The sequence below is a fragment of the Suricata suricatta genome, chromosome 3, assembly GCF_006229205.1.
Source record: "Suricata suricatta isolate VVHF042 chromosome 3, meerkat_22Aug2017_6uvM2_HiC, whole genome shotgun sequence".
In the NCBI taxonomy this organism is placed as follows: domain Eukaryota; kingdom Metazoa; phylum Chordata; class Mammalia; order Carnivora; family Herpestidae; genus Suricata; species Suricata suricatta.
Genome location: NC_043702.1, coordinates 18699477 through 18711128, shown reverse-complemented (window position 1 = coordinate 18711128; position 11652 = coordinate 18699477). Strand labels below are relative to the sequence as shown.

Sequence of the window (11652 nt, the reverse complement as noted above, 5' to 3'; positions counted from 1 at the left end):
GGGAGGGGGGAAAAGAGGTGGTGGTGATGGAGGAGGGCACTTGTGGGGAAGAGCACTGGGTGTTGTACGGAAACCAATTTGACAATAAAATATTATGGGAGGAAAAAAAAAAAGTTCAGCGCTTGTCCCTACCCCATCAGTCTCCAGCCCAGTCTCCAAACTCTGTTTGGGTTTTGTTCCCCCTTACAAGTACTTCTCATGGTCTGAAAGTTTCCTGATGGCTCGTGTGCTTGGGAAACTCTGCAAGACCCTGCTCCGAGGGCTGTGTGTGGTGGGCCCACAGCTCTGGCCGCACAGGGGCAGGGCCCCATCCCCCATCTCCAGCTCTCCCTCGAGCCTGGGCTCCTGACTCACACTCACCTGCGGCTTCCCCAGGGCCCAGTAGCCCTGATTCCACCTGTGCTCTCAGCCACCATTAAACAGCATGTCACCCACAGGGCAGAGTCCAGGGTCAGCCCTCGGAACAGCAGGCAGCACAACCCTGGGGGAACTGTCCTGGCCTGACTTACAGACCCCCAAGTACATTCTAGCTCTGCTGATACTCACTATGGATCCTGGCCATGTTGAGTCCCCTCCCTAGACTCAGGCTTCTCATCTGTAAAATGGGTATGCCCTGGATCACCGTATAGTAGCTCATGATTATTCAAGGCTGGCCTCAAATCCACCACGTGTGACAGGTGTTCCCTGACCCCCTTCATTAAATACCCCCATTCTCTTCCACCAGGTCTATCCCACCGGGTTCTCTTTCTTTCTTAGCACTATTAGCTGAAAGTGTCCTGTTGGTCTATTTACTTGTGCAATGCCCATCTTTCTGATTGGAATATCAGCTCACTGTGGGCAAAGCACTCTGTCCTGGTCAACGAGATACCCTCAGCACCTGGAACCCAGTGGAGCACATAAAACTTGTCCAATGAATCAGTGGGTCCTCTCTGCCCTGCTTCCTCCCTGGGCTGCTGTGGACTCCAATGAGACCACATGCCTGAGAGCCCTTGGGAAAATTTGCAAAGCTCTCCCAGCAGAAGGGGACCCTTATGCAAAGAATCTGTGACCTCTCCAGGGCAGGTGGCAATGATGCCAGCCCCCTACAGGCTCACCCAAGCCTGGAAGCAGTCAGTCCCGCTGCCAGGACCCACATGGCACTTCCTTGTTTTTTTTTAATTTTTTAATGTTTATTTATTTTTGAAGGAGAGAGAGATAAGTATGGGCAGAGAGAGAGGGACACACAGAATCTGAAGCAGGCTCCACGCTCTGAGCTATCAGCATAAAACCCGACGCGCGGCTTGAACTCACAATCTGTGAGATCATGACCTGAGCTGAAGTCGGACGCTTAACCAACTGAGCCCCCACTTCCTTCTTACACAAGCTGCCTTCTCACACCCAGACCAGTGTATCCCCCACCAGTGGCCCCGCTGCTCTCCAGCACTAGTCTCAGGAGCCAGTGGCCATGCCCATCTGTGGGCACACACAGTGGCCCACCGGCTCACTCATGTCCCTGCGCTTACAACACTCCCCGCTGGCATCTGAATATGCGTGCTCAGTGCCAACCCACCCATCCAGGCATGGCTGTTCCACCCCGTGTGGGTGCATGAGGCTAGTCCCCAAGACAGCACACACACACACACACACACACACACACACACACTCCAGCAAGCCCTGGAGACCCACCTTCTCTGAGATGGCTGACCAATGGGCACAATCTTATCTTCATAGAATCGCTTCATTGCAAACCGGTCCAGGGCCTGGTCGGCGCTGAGGGGAGACACAGGTGGTCAGAGGAGCCAACTCCCTTGTTTCCCCATCCCTGCTCCCCCAGACCTGTAGAGCCCTCCAGCCACCCAACAATGAGAAGCATTCAGGAAAAGAGTGCTCCAGCATTCCTGCGTCCTGTACAGTGGAACCAGACAGCCTGGCTTCCCGTCCCAAGTCTCCCACTCACTTATTAGCCCTGTGCCTTGAGGCAGGTTACTTAATCTTTCTAAACTTGACTTTCCTTTTCTGTCAAAAGTTTCCTTTTCCTTGAAAGTTGTTATGGAAATTAAGTGAAATAATGTGCATAAAGAGCTTGGCACATGGGGGCACACAGTAGGTGCGCAGGAAATGTTCCCCATTAAGGAAAGATTAGCATGGGTTGAGTTTCTTACAGTCACAAACCACTGTCTAAACCCTCCACAGAACATTCTATCTGTCTGCAAAGAAATCATTTTGAAAAGAAGAGACAGGGGCGCCTGGGTGGCTCAGTCTGTTAGGCCTCCGACTTCGGCTCAGGTCATGATCTCACAGTTCGTGGGTTCGAGCTCCGTGTCAGGCTCTGTGCTGACAGCTAGCTCAGAGCCTGGAGCCTGCTTCAGATTCTGTATCTCCCTCTCGCTCTGACCCTCCCCTGCTCACGCTGTCTCCCTCTGTCTCTCAAAAAAATAAATAAAAAACATTTTTTAAAAATTAAGAAAAGAAGAAACAGATGATATAGCCCCTCTGTTCTTGACTCTCTAACAACATCCCATCCCAAGCCCCAAAGTCCTTATGAAGGCCCACAAGGATGAGATAACTTCTAGACGGTTCTGCCAGACCCAGATCTAATCTAACATTTCTGTCTGACCCCCTCACTTGCTCACTCAGGGAAATAAGAAGGCTGGTTGCCAAGGAAAAGTGGTTCCAAGAGAGTGGCTGGGTGGGTGTCCGTGGAGGGTCCCAGGGCCGCTCCCACCAGTGCCCCCAGAGAGGACTCTCCTTGCTCCTGCCCGCCGTGCACAGCCACCTGCGTCAGCGCCGTGGGCAGGTCCTCTCCTTTCTGTGGGCTCCTCCACCCCACCCCTGTCATTACTCTCCCAGCCAAGGCAGGGAGAGGCCATGGAGGGACGGGCCCAGGGTGTTCCTGCTGTCAACATGCAGAGAACAAGAGGCCCTTACCTGGCAGAAATGTTGCTGTAATGCATGTAAGCGGCGATGACAACGCCTATCCTGCCTCGGTTTCCCTAAAAGAACCCCAAACACAAAGCCTTTATTATAAGGTCAGCCCTGCTGCCCCAGAACCCATCCAGAAGCCTGGAGAAAAAGGGAGCAGTAGCTGGAGAAAGGGGTGTGGTTCAAAGGAGGGAGTGGGATGCAAAGGAGGGGAGCAGGTCACGAAGAGAAGAAATGCAGCTGATCATCGGCCACGCCTGAAGGCGCCACAAGCTCATGACCCCCATTTCTCAGGTGCCCCCTGGGACAGGGTCTACCATCTGCTAGAAAGGCGAATACACACGGACTTGCACGCTCAGAATCCAATGATACAGGCAGGCACGTACGCTCGTCCGAGGACACGTCTATATGCACACGTGTGAACATGCACCCACGCGCGTGCACACACACACACACACCCTGCGGCCCCTGCTCTGACCTTATTGTGTAGAACGACGACATTGTGAGGCTCTGCGTTGAGCCAAGTGTCCATGGCCTTGCAGACGCTGCAGATCTTCTCCAGGGCTGGGGTGTGAAGGTCAGGCCAGCCAAATTCCAGTACCTGTGGTCAAAGCCATGCATGAGAAGTGGCAGGAGCCTGGGAGGGCCCACCAGGGCAGCAGGAGTCACACATACACCACCATGTGGTGGCCCCAGGGCACCAGCCACCAGCCAGCCTCACTTCCTGCCCTGCCCAGCAACCCTGGGGCCAAGTGTCAGCTCTGACACTGCCTTGCTGTGGGGTCTCGGGCAAGTCATGGCCCGTATCCCGGCCTCAGTGTCCTCACATGTGTGTAAAACAAAGACTTAGAGCCGACGACCCCAAGGTCCCTTCCACATGACTCTGACTTCAAAATGTGCCAGGGGCCTCCCCCAGCATTTCCCCCAAACTGTATTCCCACAGATGACCCCAAGGCCTGGCTCAGGGCCAAAGAGGAAAAGAGAACAGACCCCAGCCATTCACAGCTCTTTTCCAGGCCCCAACACACAAGCCATTTTTTCAGGCCGACCAAGAGCAGCCTAGAGGAGACAGAGGGCAGATCTGAATGGCCGTCTTCAGCCTCCTCAAAACTCTTCTCAACTCACAGATCATTAAACTAAAAGAGAACTCATGCTTGGAAAAGCCAAGAGAGCACATCTAATCCAGCCCATCTACTTTGACAGGGGCAAACTGAGGCCCAGAGAACTGTCACCTGCCCAGGGCCCCACAGCAACAGACAGCAGGATCCGGGAGGCGGAGCAGATACCCACGCAAAGCCCGGCACTCAGCCCGCCGCGTGCGCAAGTGAAAACCAGCCGTTGGCAATACCCAGCCGGTTTAACTCCAAAATGCTTTTCAATACGACTAAAAGTCTCACAGCTCTAGCCTCACCCCAGAGATGCTATGTGCACCCCAGGGGGTAGACCTGAGTGGGAAATCGCTGCATCAAGCTTTGCTGTCTGCAATTTGTACCATAGAAACTATAAATACAGTATTTTCTGTGTTCCAAATGGAAGCTGGCATAGAAACAGAATAGGCTTTGTGAACTGTCTCAGCCCTTCCCCCTCGAGTCTGAAGTAGGGACCACAGGACGAGGGAGCCTAGCCGTTCTCCTTCTCTTCCAGGCGGCAGGAAGCCCCCACCCCTAATCCACATCAGCTCACCTTGGCGTGGAGCTTCGTGATGTCAGGCCTCCGCTCAGAGAGATTGAAAAGCTAGAAGGAGGAAAAAGAAGAGATCGTGAGATGGTGCTAGTTGGCTGTCTGTCCATCTGTCTCTCTGTCTGTCTCTCCTCTCCTCTCCTCCCAACTGCCCGATGAACATTCTATTCATCTATAAGCTTACAGTGGAGTCCGTCAGATCCACCCATTGACCAACAGGCACCCAACTATAGTTCTCAGGAAAAAGAGGAGACAGGGGGCACCTGGGTGGCTCAGTCAGTTAAGCATCTGACTTCATCTCAGGTCATTATCTCTCAGTCCATGACTTCGAGTCCCGCGTCGGGCTCTGTGCTGACAGCTCCGAGCCTGGAGCCTGCTTAGGATTCTGTGTCTCCCTCTCTCTCTGACCCTCCCCCACTCACACTCGGTCTCAAAAATAAATAACAAAAACATTAACAGAAAAAAATTAAAGAGGAGGAGAGAGAAGTACATAGACACTCAGCCCCAACACTCAGTGAGCAGACAGACACCCAAGATGCTGTTTCAAGACACTCAAACTGAAGAGAAGGGGATGCAGCCTGTCTCTGGTCCCACGTGCCACCCGTTCACACTGGACAGAAATCCGGTGGTGTTACATGATAAGTGTCTGGCCATCTCTGGTTTCCACATCACGTGTCAACTTTAGAACCTCAGCCCCCTGAAAAACCAACAGCTCTGTGGTCGGACACCCTCCCTCAGAGCGTGCAGATCACCGGGGAGAGGAGGGCCTCTCAGACCCTTTGACACCCCTCTCCTAGCAGATGCCCTCTGACACCGAACCCCTAAGACTCCCCCAGTCCCTGGAATTCCTGTCTCTACCTCCACCTCACTGCTCAGGAAACTCGAAGAAAACTGTGGCATCTCCTGCCTAGGAAAGCGGACGGCACAGCCTGCAATGGTTAAGACGGAGGGCGAAACCCACAGAATCCTGGGCTCCTGAAACTGGGAATGACCCCAGACACCTTCCGGTCCTTTCTTGGATTCTGTAACTGCACATACTTTATTCCAACAGCTACCACTCAAGTGTCCCCAGCCTTCCAGCCCAACACTAAGGAGTTTACACCTAGCAGCTGGCTTAGTTTTCTCAACAATCATAAGAGGCAGGTGGTGCAACTAGACCCATTTTACAGACACAGAACCTAAGGTTTAGAGAGGCGAGGTCAGAGAGTAAGAGCAGAGCCAGCATTCAAACCCAGAACTCTCTGATGTCTGAGGCCGGGGTCTCAACAGCTGGTGGGCAGGTGTCTGTGGTGGGTTCAATAGCGTCCCACAAAAATTCATATCCACCTGGAACTTCAGAATGTGACCTTACTTTAGAAATAGGGCCTCTGCTGATGTGAGTAGTTAAGGATCTCAAGATGAGATCATCCTGGATTTAGGGCAGGCCCTAGGTCCGATGCCTGGTGTCCTTATAAGATGAGAAGAGGACCCACAGAGAGACACAGGAAAGAAGCAAGGCCATGTGAGGGCAGAGGCAGAGGCTGGGGTGATGCAATGGGAAGCCAAGGTCACTAAGCATCACTGGGAGGCACTGGAAACCAGGAAGGGGAAGATGCCAAGATGCCAAGTTGGTGGCAATCTTCACAGCAGCTCCAGGGACCTAACACGGCCTCCGACACCGGCCTCTGCTCACACACCACAGCTGCCCCTTGAGGCCGCACGGTCTGGTCGGCAAGTGCAACCCAACTCCATAGTTGTAGAACCGAGCCCTCCCTGGGGCCAAGGTGAGGGCCAGTCCCCCATGCCAGCCCTCTGCCACCAGAGGAGAGTACCACCTGGCCCCACCTCCACACTCACAACATGTTTCTCCTGGGCTGGGCACCATCCTCGTGATGGCAACACAAGGTCCCTTACACTGCACATTGCCCCAACCCTGCCATCAGACTTCTCAGAGGCACGGGTGGTGTGCCAGTTCCGCCACCTCCGGACGCTGTGACCTCAGAAAAACACCGCACCTCTCCGTGCTCCGGCAAAACCTGATGCCTCGCACCGCCATGAAGTTAAGTACGTGGAAAGCAGATAGAACAGGGCCTGCCTCACAGCGAGTGCTCGATAACACGAGTTCTTGTGACGCTCTCCTCCTGGTCAACACACACATATACACACAGGCCCATGTGTGCAAATAACACACACTCATGTGCGTGTGCACATGCCCCTGTGTACATGCATGTGTGTGTTCACACGCCCATGTGTACATATACATGCACACACGTGCACATGCACACAGGCACATGTGACTTGGTTCCAGATGCCTCATTCCAGCTGCAGACACACTGCTCCCAGTAAAGTCAGGCTGCAGAGTAAATGAAGGCTCAGACTGTGAGAGAGGCAAAGAGCTGATCCAGGGCAGGTGGGCAGAGGTGCCAGCAGCGAGGAGGTGGTACGCAGAAAGGAGGATGGCGGGGGGTACCGGGCCCCATCCTCACCAGGTAGCTGCCTCCATGTTTGGACTTGAGCATCTGGGCCACCTCCCGGAGGTTGCTCCGAAAGTTCTCCTCGTTGGCTGTGCTAGGGAAGGAAACGGCGATGATCCTCTCCGTGACATACACCAGGTCCAGCTCACAGCTGTCCTCCATGGTCCGGCTCACACTCATGTTTCTGGAGGGACAGTAGAGGCAGAAAGGGGTTCGGATCAGAACCCTGCTCCTCAGGGCACGGTTTAGGGAATTGTACCCCCACACACACCATCTGTGGCCCACAATTCCAACCTCAGAGGCTTGGCTATTCCCTGACCCAGTGCCAAGGCCAGAGGCCTCCCCTGGCAAGGTCAGTGCAGCCACCAAGGCCGGCCTGGGAGCACTGGGGAGAAGGAAGCTGGGCAGGGGCTGGCAAGGATCTCGGGCCATTTCAAAGCCAAACAGTGATGACAGTGATCTTAGGTGCTCATCAATCCTGTTGGCACTGCCTTCAACCTGCAACCCCAGAGGTCAGGGTCAGGACTGGAACCTGCCAGGAGCCCAGGAGTCCAGCTCAGCCTTCTCACATGCTGTGGCCACCTGGTCTGGCACAAGTCGTCCAGAGGATCCTGGGACGAATCCAAAATAGGAAGGAGAGCAGTGGGTGGGAGCTGAGCATTCTGCTGCCCTCCCCTTACTCCTGAGCTGGGGGGGGGGGGGGAATAGGGGGAGGGACTTCTCAGGGGAAAGGGCAGCTCAGGTGACAAGCTCACCTGGGCTCCAGTAAGCCAGACCACAGCGCACATTCCAGCCCTCCCGGGAGGCAGGCCGGCTCCTGCCCTTCGTTCCCCAGCTCTCCGCCCCCTCTGGCAGCTCCCACCACCTGCCAGGGCTATTTCTTGGCAGCGGCCTCCGTGACTTCTAAGAGGGTGCTGAGCCTCTGCTGCTGCGGTGATAGGTGGCCACCTGAGCTCCTAAAAGAAGCAGGGAGCTCCCCAGCTAGGCACTGGGTGAGGGGAGGTGGGGGCTCAGGCCTTTACACCTCATCCAGCTTCTCTTCCAGTGGGAGGTCCCAGGTGGCCCCCCGGGGAACTGACAGGGAGGGGAAATGGGTCTCAGGACACTGGAATTCCATTCTGAGGCCCACCTGTGGCTTCAGGGAGCACCTCACACCCTTCCTATCACCATACCTTCTTACCCTGTCACCAACCCCCGACTGCCTCCCTTCCTCTTTCTATGCAAGGCGGACAACACTCACATTTCCTTCTGAGAATCTTTCCCTACAGCAGGGTCAAGGTGAGACTGGAGGGGCAGCAGAGAAATACCACCAGGGCATTTCAAAGAGATAGGCAGAATCCAGATGTCCACTAGGTTTAACTCTGAACCCAACTGTGTACACGGGGCTTGGAGGTGGGGAGGCCAAGGGCGAGGTGTAGCTTCTCAATGGTGGCAAGGACAGGAGCCAAGTGGCAGAGGGGCCAGTGGGCTGTGGTAAGAAGCCCAGTTTGAATTTGACCTCTGAGCCGGGCCACTCCTTGTCCCTAAGAGAAAGTTCTCACTGCAGCCTTTGGGGGCAGGGATGGGGTCCAAGGCAGAACAGTGCCACCGCCTGGACAACTTCAGCATCACACCCTGCACCCACCAGCCCCAAGGTGGTTCTCAGCTATTAGGGAAGGACAGGATTCTCGAAGGGGCCACGCGGGTCTGTGGGCATGCGGGCAGCCAGCAGCTCAGCCACAACCCCCACTGGCGGCTTTAGCTACACACCAGCCCTCTCTGGCTGGGGCTCCATTTTCCCGGAGCCAGATTCTCACTTATCTCAAGAGCCTCAGAGGTGGAGGTGAGGCAGAGAGGGAAGGGCCCAAGCCAGAAAACCACAGAACCTGGACACAGGGGAAAGAGACTCCAGATCAGCAAGGCACTGAGTCCTTGTGCAGCCCCTCCCCCAGCCTCTGCCAGCCCAGCCAGAGAGAGAACTGTCCTTTGATAAATGACCCTCCAACATCAAAAATCCCTGCCCACCAAGAGGACCTGGGTCTAGCCCAGACTTTGACGCCAGCCAGTCCTGAACGCACACGCAGGTTTTGCCTCTTGTTGGTTGTGTGATCTTTAACAAGTTACCGCACCTCCCTGAGACTCAGTTTCTCCATCTGCCAAATGGGAAGTGAATACTCACCTTGCAGGGTTGTTGCAAGGACTAGATGAGATTCTGCAGGGATATTTAAAAATCCATCTCAAGGCCTAGCTTTGAGCTAGAACTCAAACATGACCATTTCCAAGGCTGTGCACTACCCGCATCCTCTCTCTGTGGCTTGCACGTCTGCCTGTGCTCCCTTACCTGTGGCTTTATGACTCTGGTCTCAGACACCCAAAGCCATGACTTGCTGAGAAGACCCACAGTGACCTCACAGCGGCACCCCCACCCTTCACCCCCCCACACAGGCCAGGCATACCTGACAGGCTGAAGTTGGGGCTGGACACTCGGGGTGACTCTGCTGGAGCCCTGGGACAGAGAAAAGAGAAGCGGCATTAGGAAGGAGGCTGACGGAGAGCTGCCCACGGGAGCAATCAGGGCTGCAGACAAAAACACAGATGCTCCTCTTTCCCTGCTGACATTCCAGCCTAGGCACCCTAACATCCAGGCAGCACAGTGACCTAACGCCAACAGCAGTCAATGCTGATTCCTTGTGAGTGTGCACACGAGCCCCCAGAGGGCCCAGGGAAGGAAGAAATCCCAAATGCTGAGAAATGTCCGGACTGGAGCTAAGTACACACTCAATAAAACGCTTACTGAAAACAGTGTTTTCAATGGAAACACTTCATCTTGATTCACTGGACATCGTAACCATAACCCCCAGGGGAGAACACCAACTGCAAACATGACAGAAGGAAAGACTGGTGACAACAGTCTCTGTCCGGCTCTGAACCTTTGCACCCTGACCACCATCATCCCGCACTCCTCCCCTTTAAAGCAGTAATACTGAGCCACCTGAGCAGAAGCTGTGGGTCGAGAGCAGCGAGGCATGGCGTGTACCCATGGAGACCAGGGCTGGGTGGCCAGTCATCCTCCTAAGGACCCATCATCCATTGTCTGTTACCCCCTCACCTGCTCCCATCTCTAGGGCTGTCAACTTGCACATATTTAGGCAAACAGACCCAAGTTCGGGTCGCCAACAGCCCAAGAAAAACCGATGGCACAGTGATGAAAGCTCAGGGTCAAGGTCCCACAACATCCTGCTGTGCGACCTTGCAACTTAAGACTCGGGGTCTCTGTAACATCACATACAAGATGAGGCCATCCTTACGAAGCTGTCTGAAGAGTAAAAGGGTGTGTGTGTGTATAAGGCACGTCTATGTTGTTACTGTTATTACACCTGATACAATTAAAAGGGTAGTTACGTATACAACCCACATTCACCTCTACACAAAATCAGAGCCCTGCCTCACCTCTACCAACACCTGCCACCCATCCTGTCCGTCACCTCACATGATGCAAAATCGGACGCCCCACTTCGAGATTTCCAGGCCCAGCCAGAGCTCTCCGAGCCCATCGGCACCTTCCAAACATCCCTGTGCGTCCTTGAAACCAGCCTTTCCCCACCACCAAGTTGCAACCACCTCTCAGAGGAGACAGGACCACAGTCTGCCAGGGAGAGGAGAAACTGAGGCAGGGTGCCTCACCCCCAGGATGATGACCGGCAGGATTCACCCTCAGACTCTGGGTTTAAACACTGGGGTCCTGAGGAGAGGAGCCCCTTTCAGCCTCCTCCAGGCCCCTGCAGGGCCGACAAGGCAGGGGCGGGGAAGCCTGGAGGTCTGGCTCCCGGCAGGCCCCAAAGTCAGGGCAGCCCCGTGAAGAGGAGGACTCTCCGTCCAGCCACCCGTGAGGAGGCTGCACCCTGAGCCCCCACTGTGTGGGCTACAGCCCAGCTCTGAACTACCCGGCCCCTGCGGGGGGGGGGGGTGGGCAGGAGGGATCACGTTTGGTTTTCAAGCCCCAAACCAGACTGCTCCAAAACTACCCACCCAGAGGAACACAGAGACCCAACACTTCATCTGTCTTGATTTCACTGGTCCCTGAAGAGGAGCCGCTGGACTGCCCCAGACCCCGCTCCAGGCCCCGGGGCCACCCTGCTATAAATAGCCCCTCGGGTTTCAGCCACCACAGCTGCCTCCCACAACGGGAGCCACGGCTGTAGCCGAGGCCTGCGGTGTGGTCAGGGTCATGGGTCCGGGCCCACAGAGCTGCAAGGACACAACGTGACACTGAGACCGGCTTGGCGAGGGGACTGGGGAGCCGAGGGGAGCAGGCAGCCTCCGCGGGCGCAGGGGTGAAAAGGAAGAACGGGGCAGGAGAGCCGGATCCCATTTCTCCACCCCCCTCCCAGCGTTACAACACTCCACATTCCTTAACCTCCCCACCCCAAAAAAGCCAGGCAAGATAAATAAAAACTTGGCCCCAACAGCGTCTGGCCGTGCCGCCTCCAGAGGTGATAAGACAAAGTCCAGGCCGGCTCCGCTCGGCCAGGCCGACGAGGGAAGGGGCGGCAGGGGAGGAAGCTGCCCTGGACCATGACCCCACCAGATGACAGGGACGGGAACAGCTGGAGGGCCATCCCCTGTTGAATCACTGGGC

General features: G+C 55.4%; 1 protein-coding gene across 12 annotated transcripts in view; it reads right to left on the bottom strand.

Annotated features, from left to right (window-relative positions):
• The window catches only part of TNS1 (tensin 1), a 184503-nt gene that overhangs the window by 82374 nt on the left and 90477 nt on the right, over positions 1-11652 (bottom strand). For all 12 annotated transcript variants that reach the window (XM_029933858.1, XM_029933861.1, XM_029933859.1 and 9 more), the window contains 6 exons: positions 9470-9519; positions 7047-7218; positions 4585-4635; positions 3380-3502; positions 2908-2972; positions 1666-1749 (listed from right to left, as the gene is read on the bottom strand). In XM_029933858.1, coding sequence (XP_029789718.1) covers positions 1666-1749; positions 2908-2972; positions 3380-3502; positions 4585-4635; positions 7047-7214 — 491 coding nt within the window. In that variant the 5' untranslated portion in view covers positions 7215-7218; positions 9470-9519. The remainder of the gene's footprint in view (positions 1-1665; positions 1750-2907; positions 2973-3379; positions 3503-4584; positions 4636-7046; positions 7219-9469; positions 9520-11652) is intronic.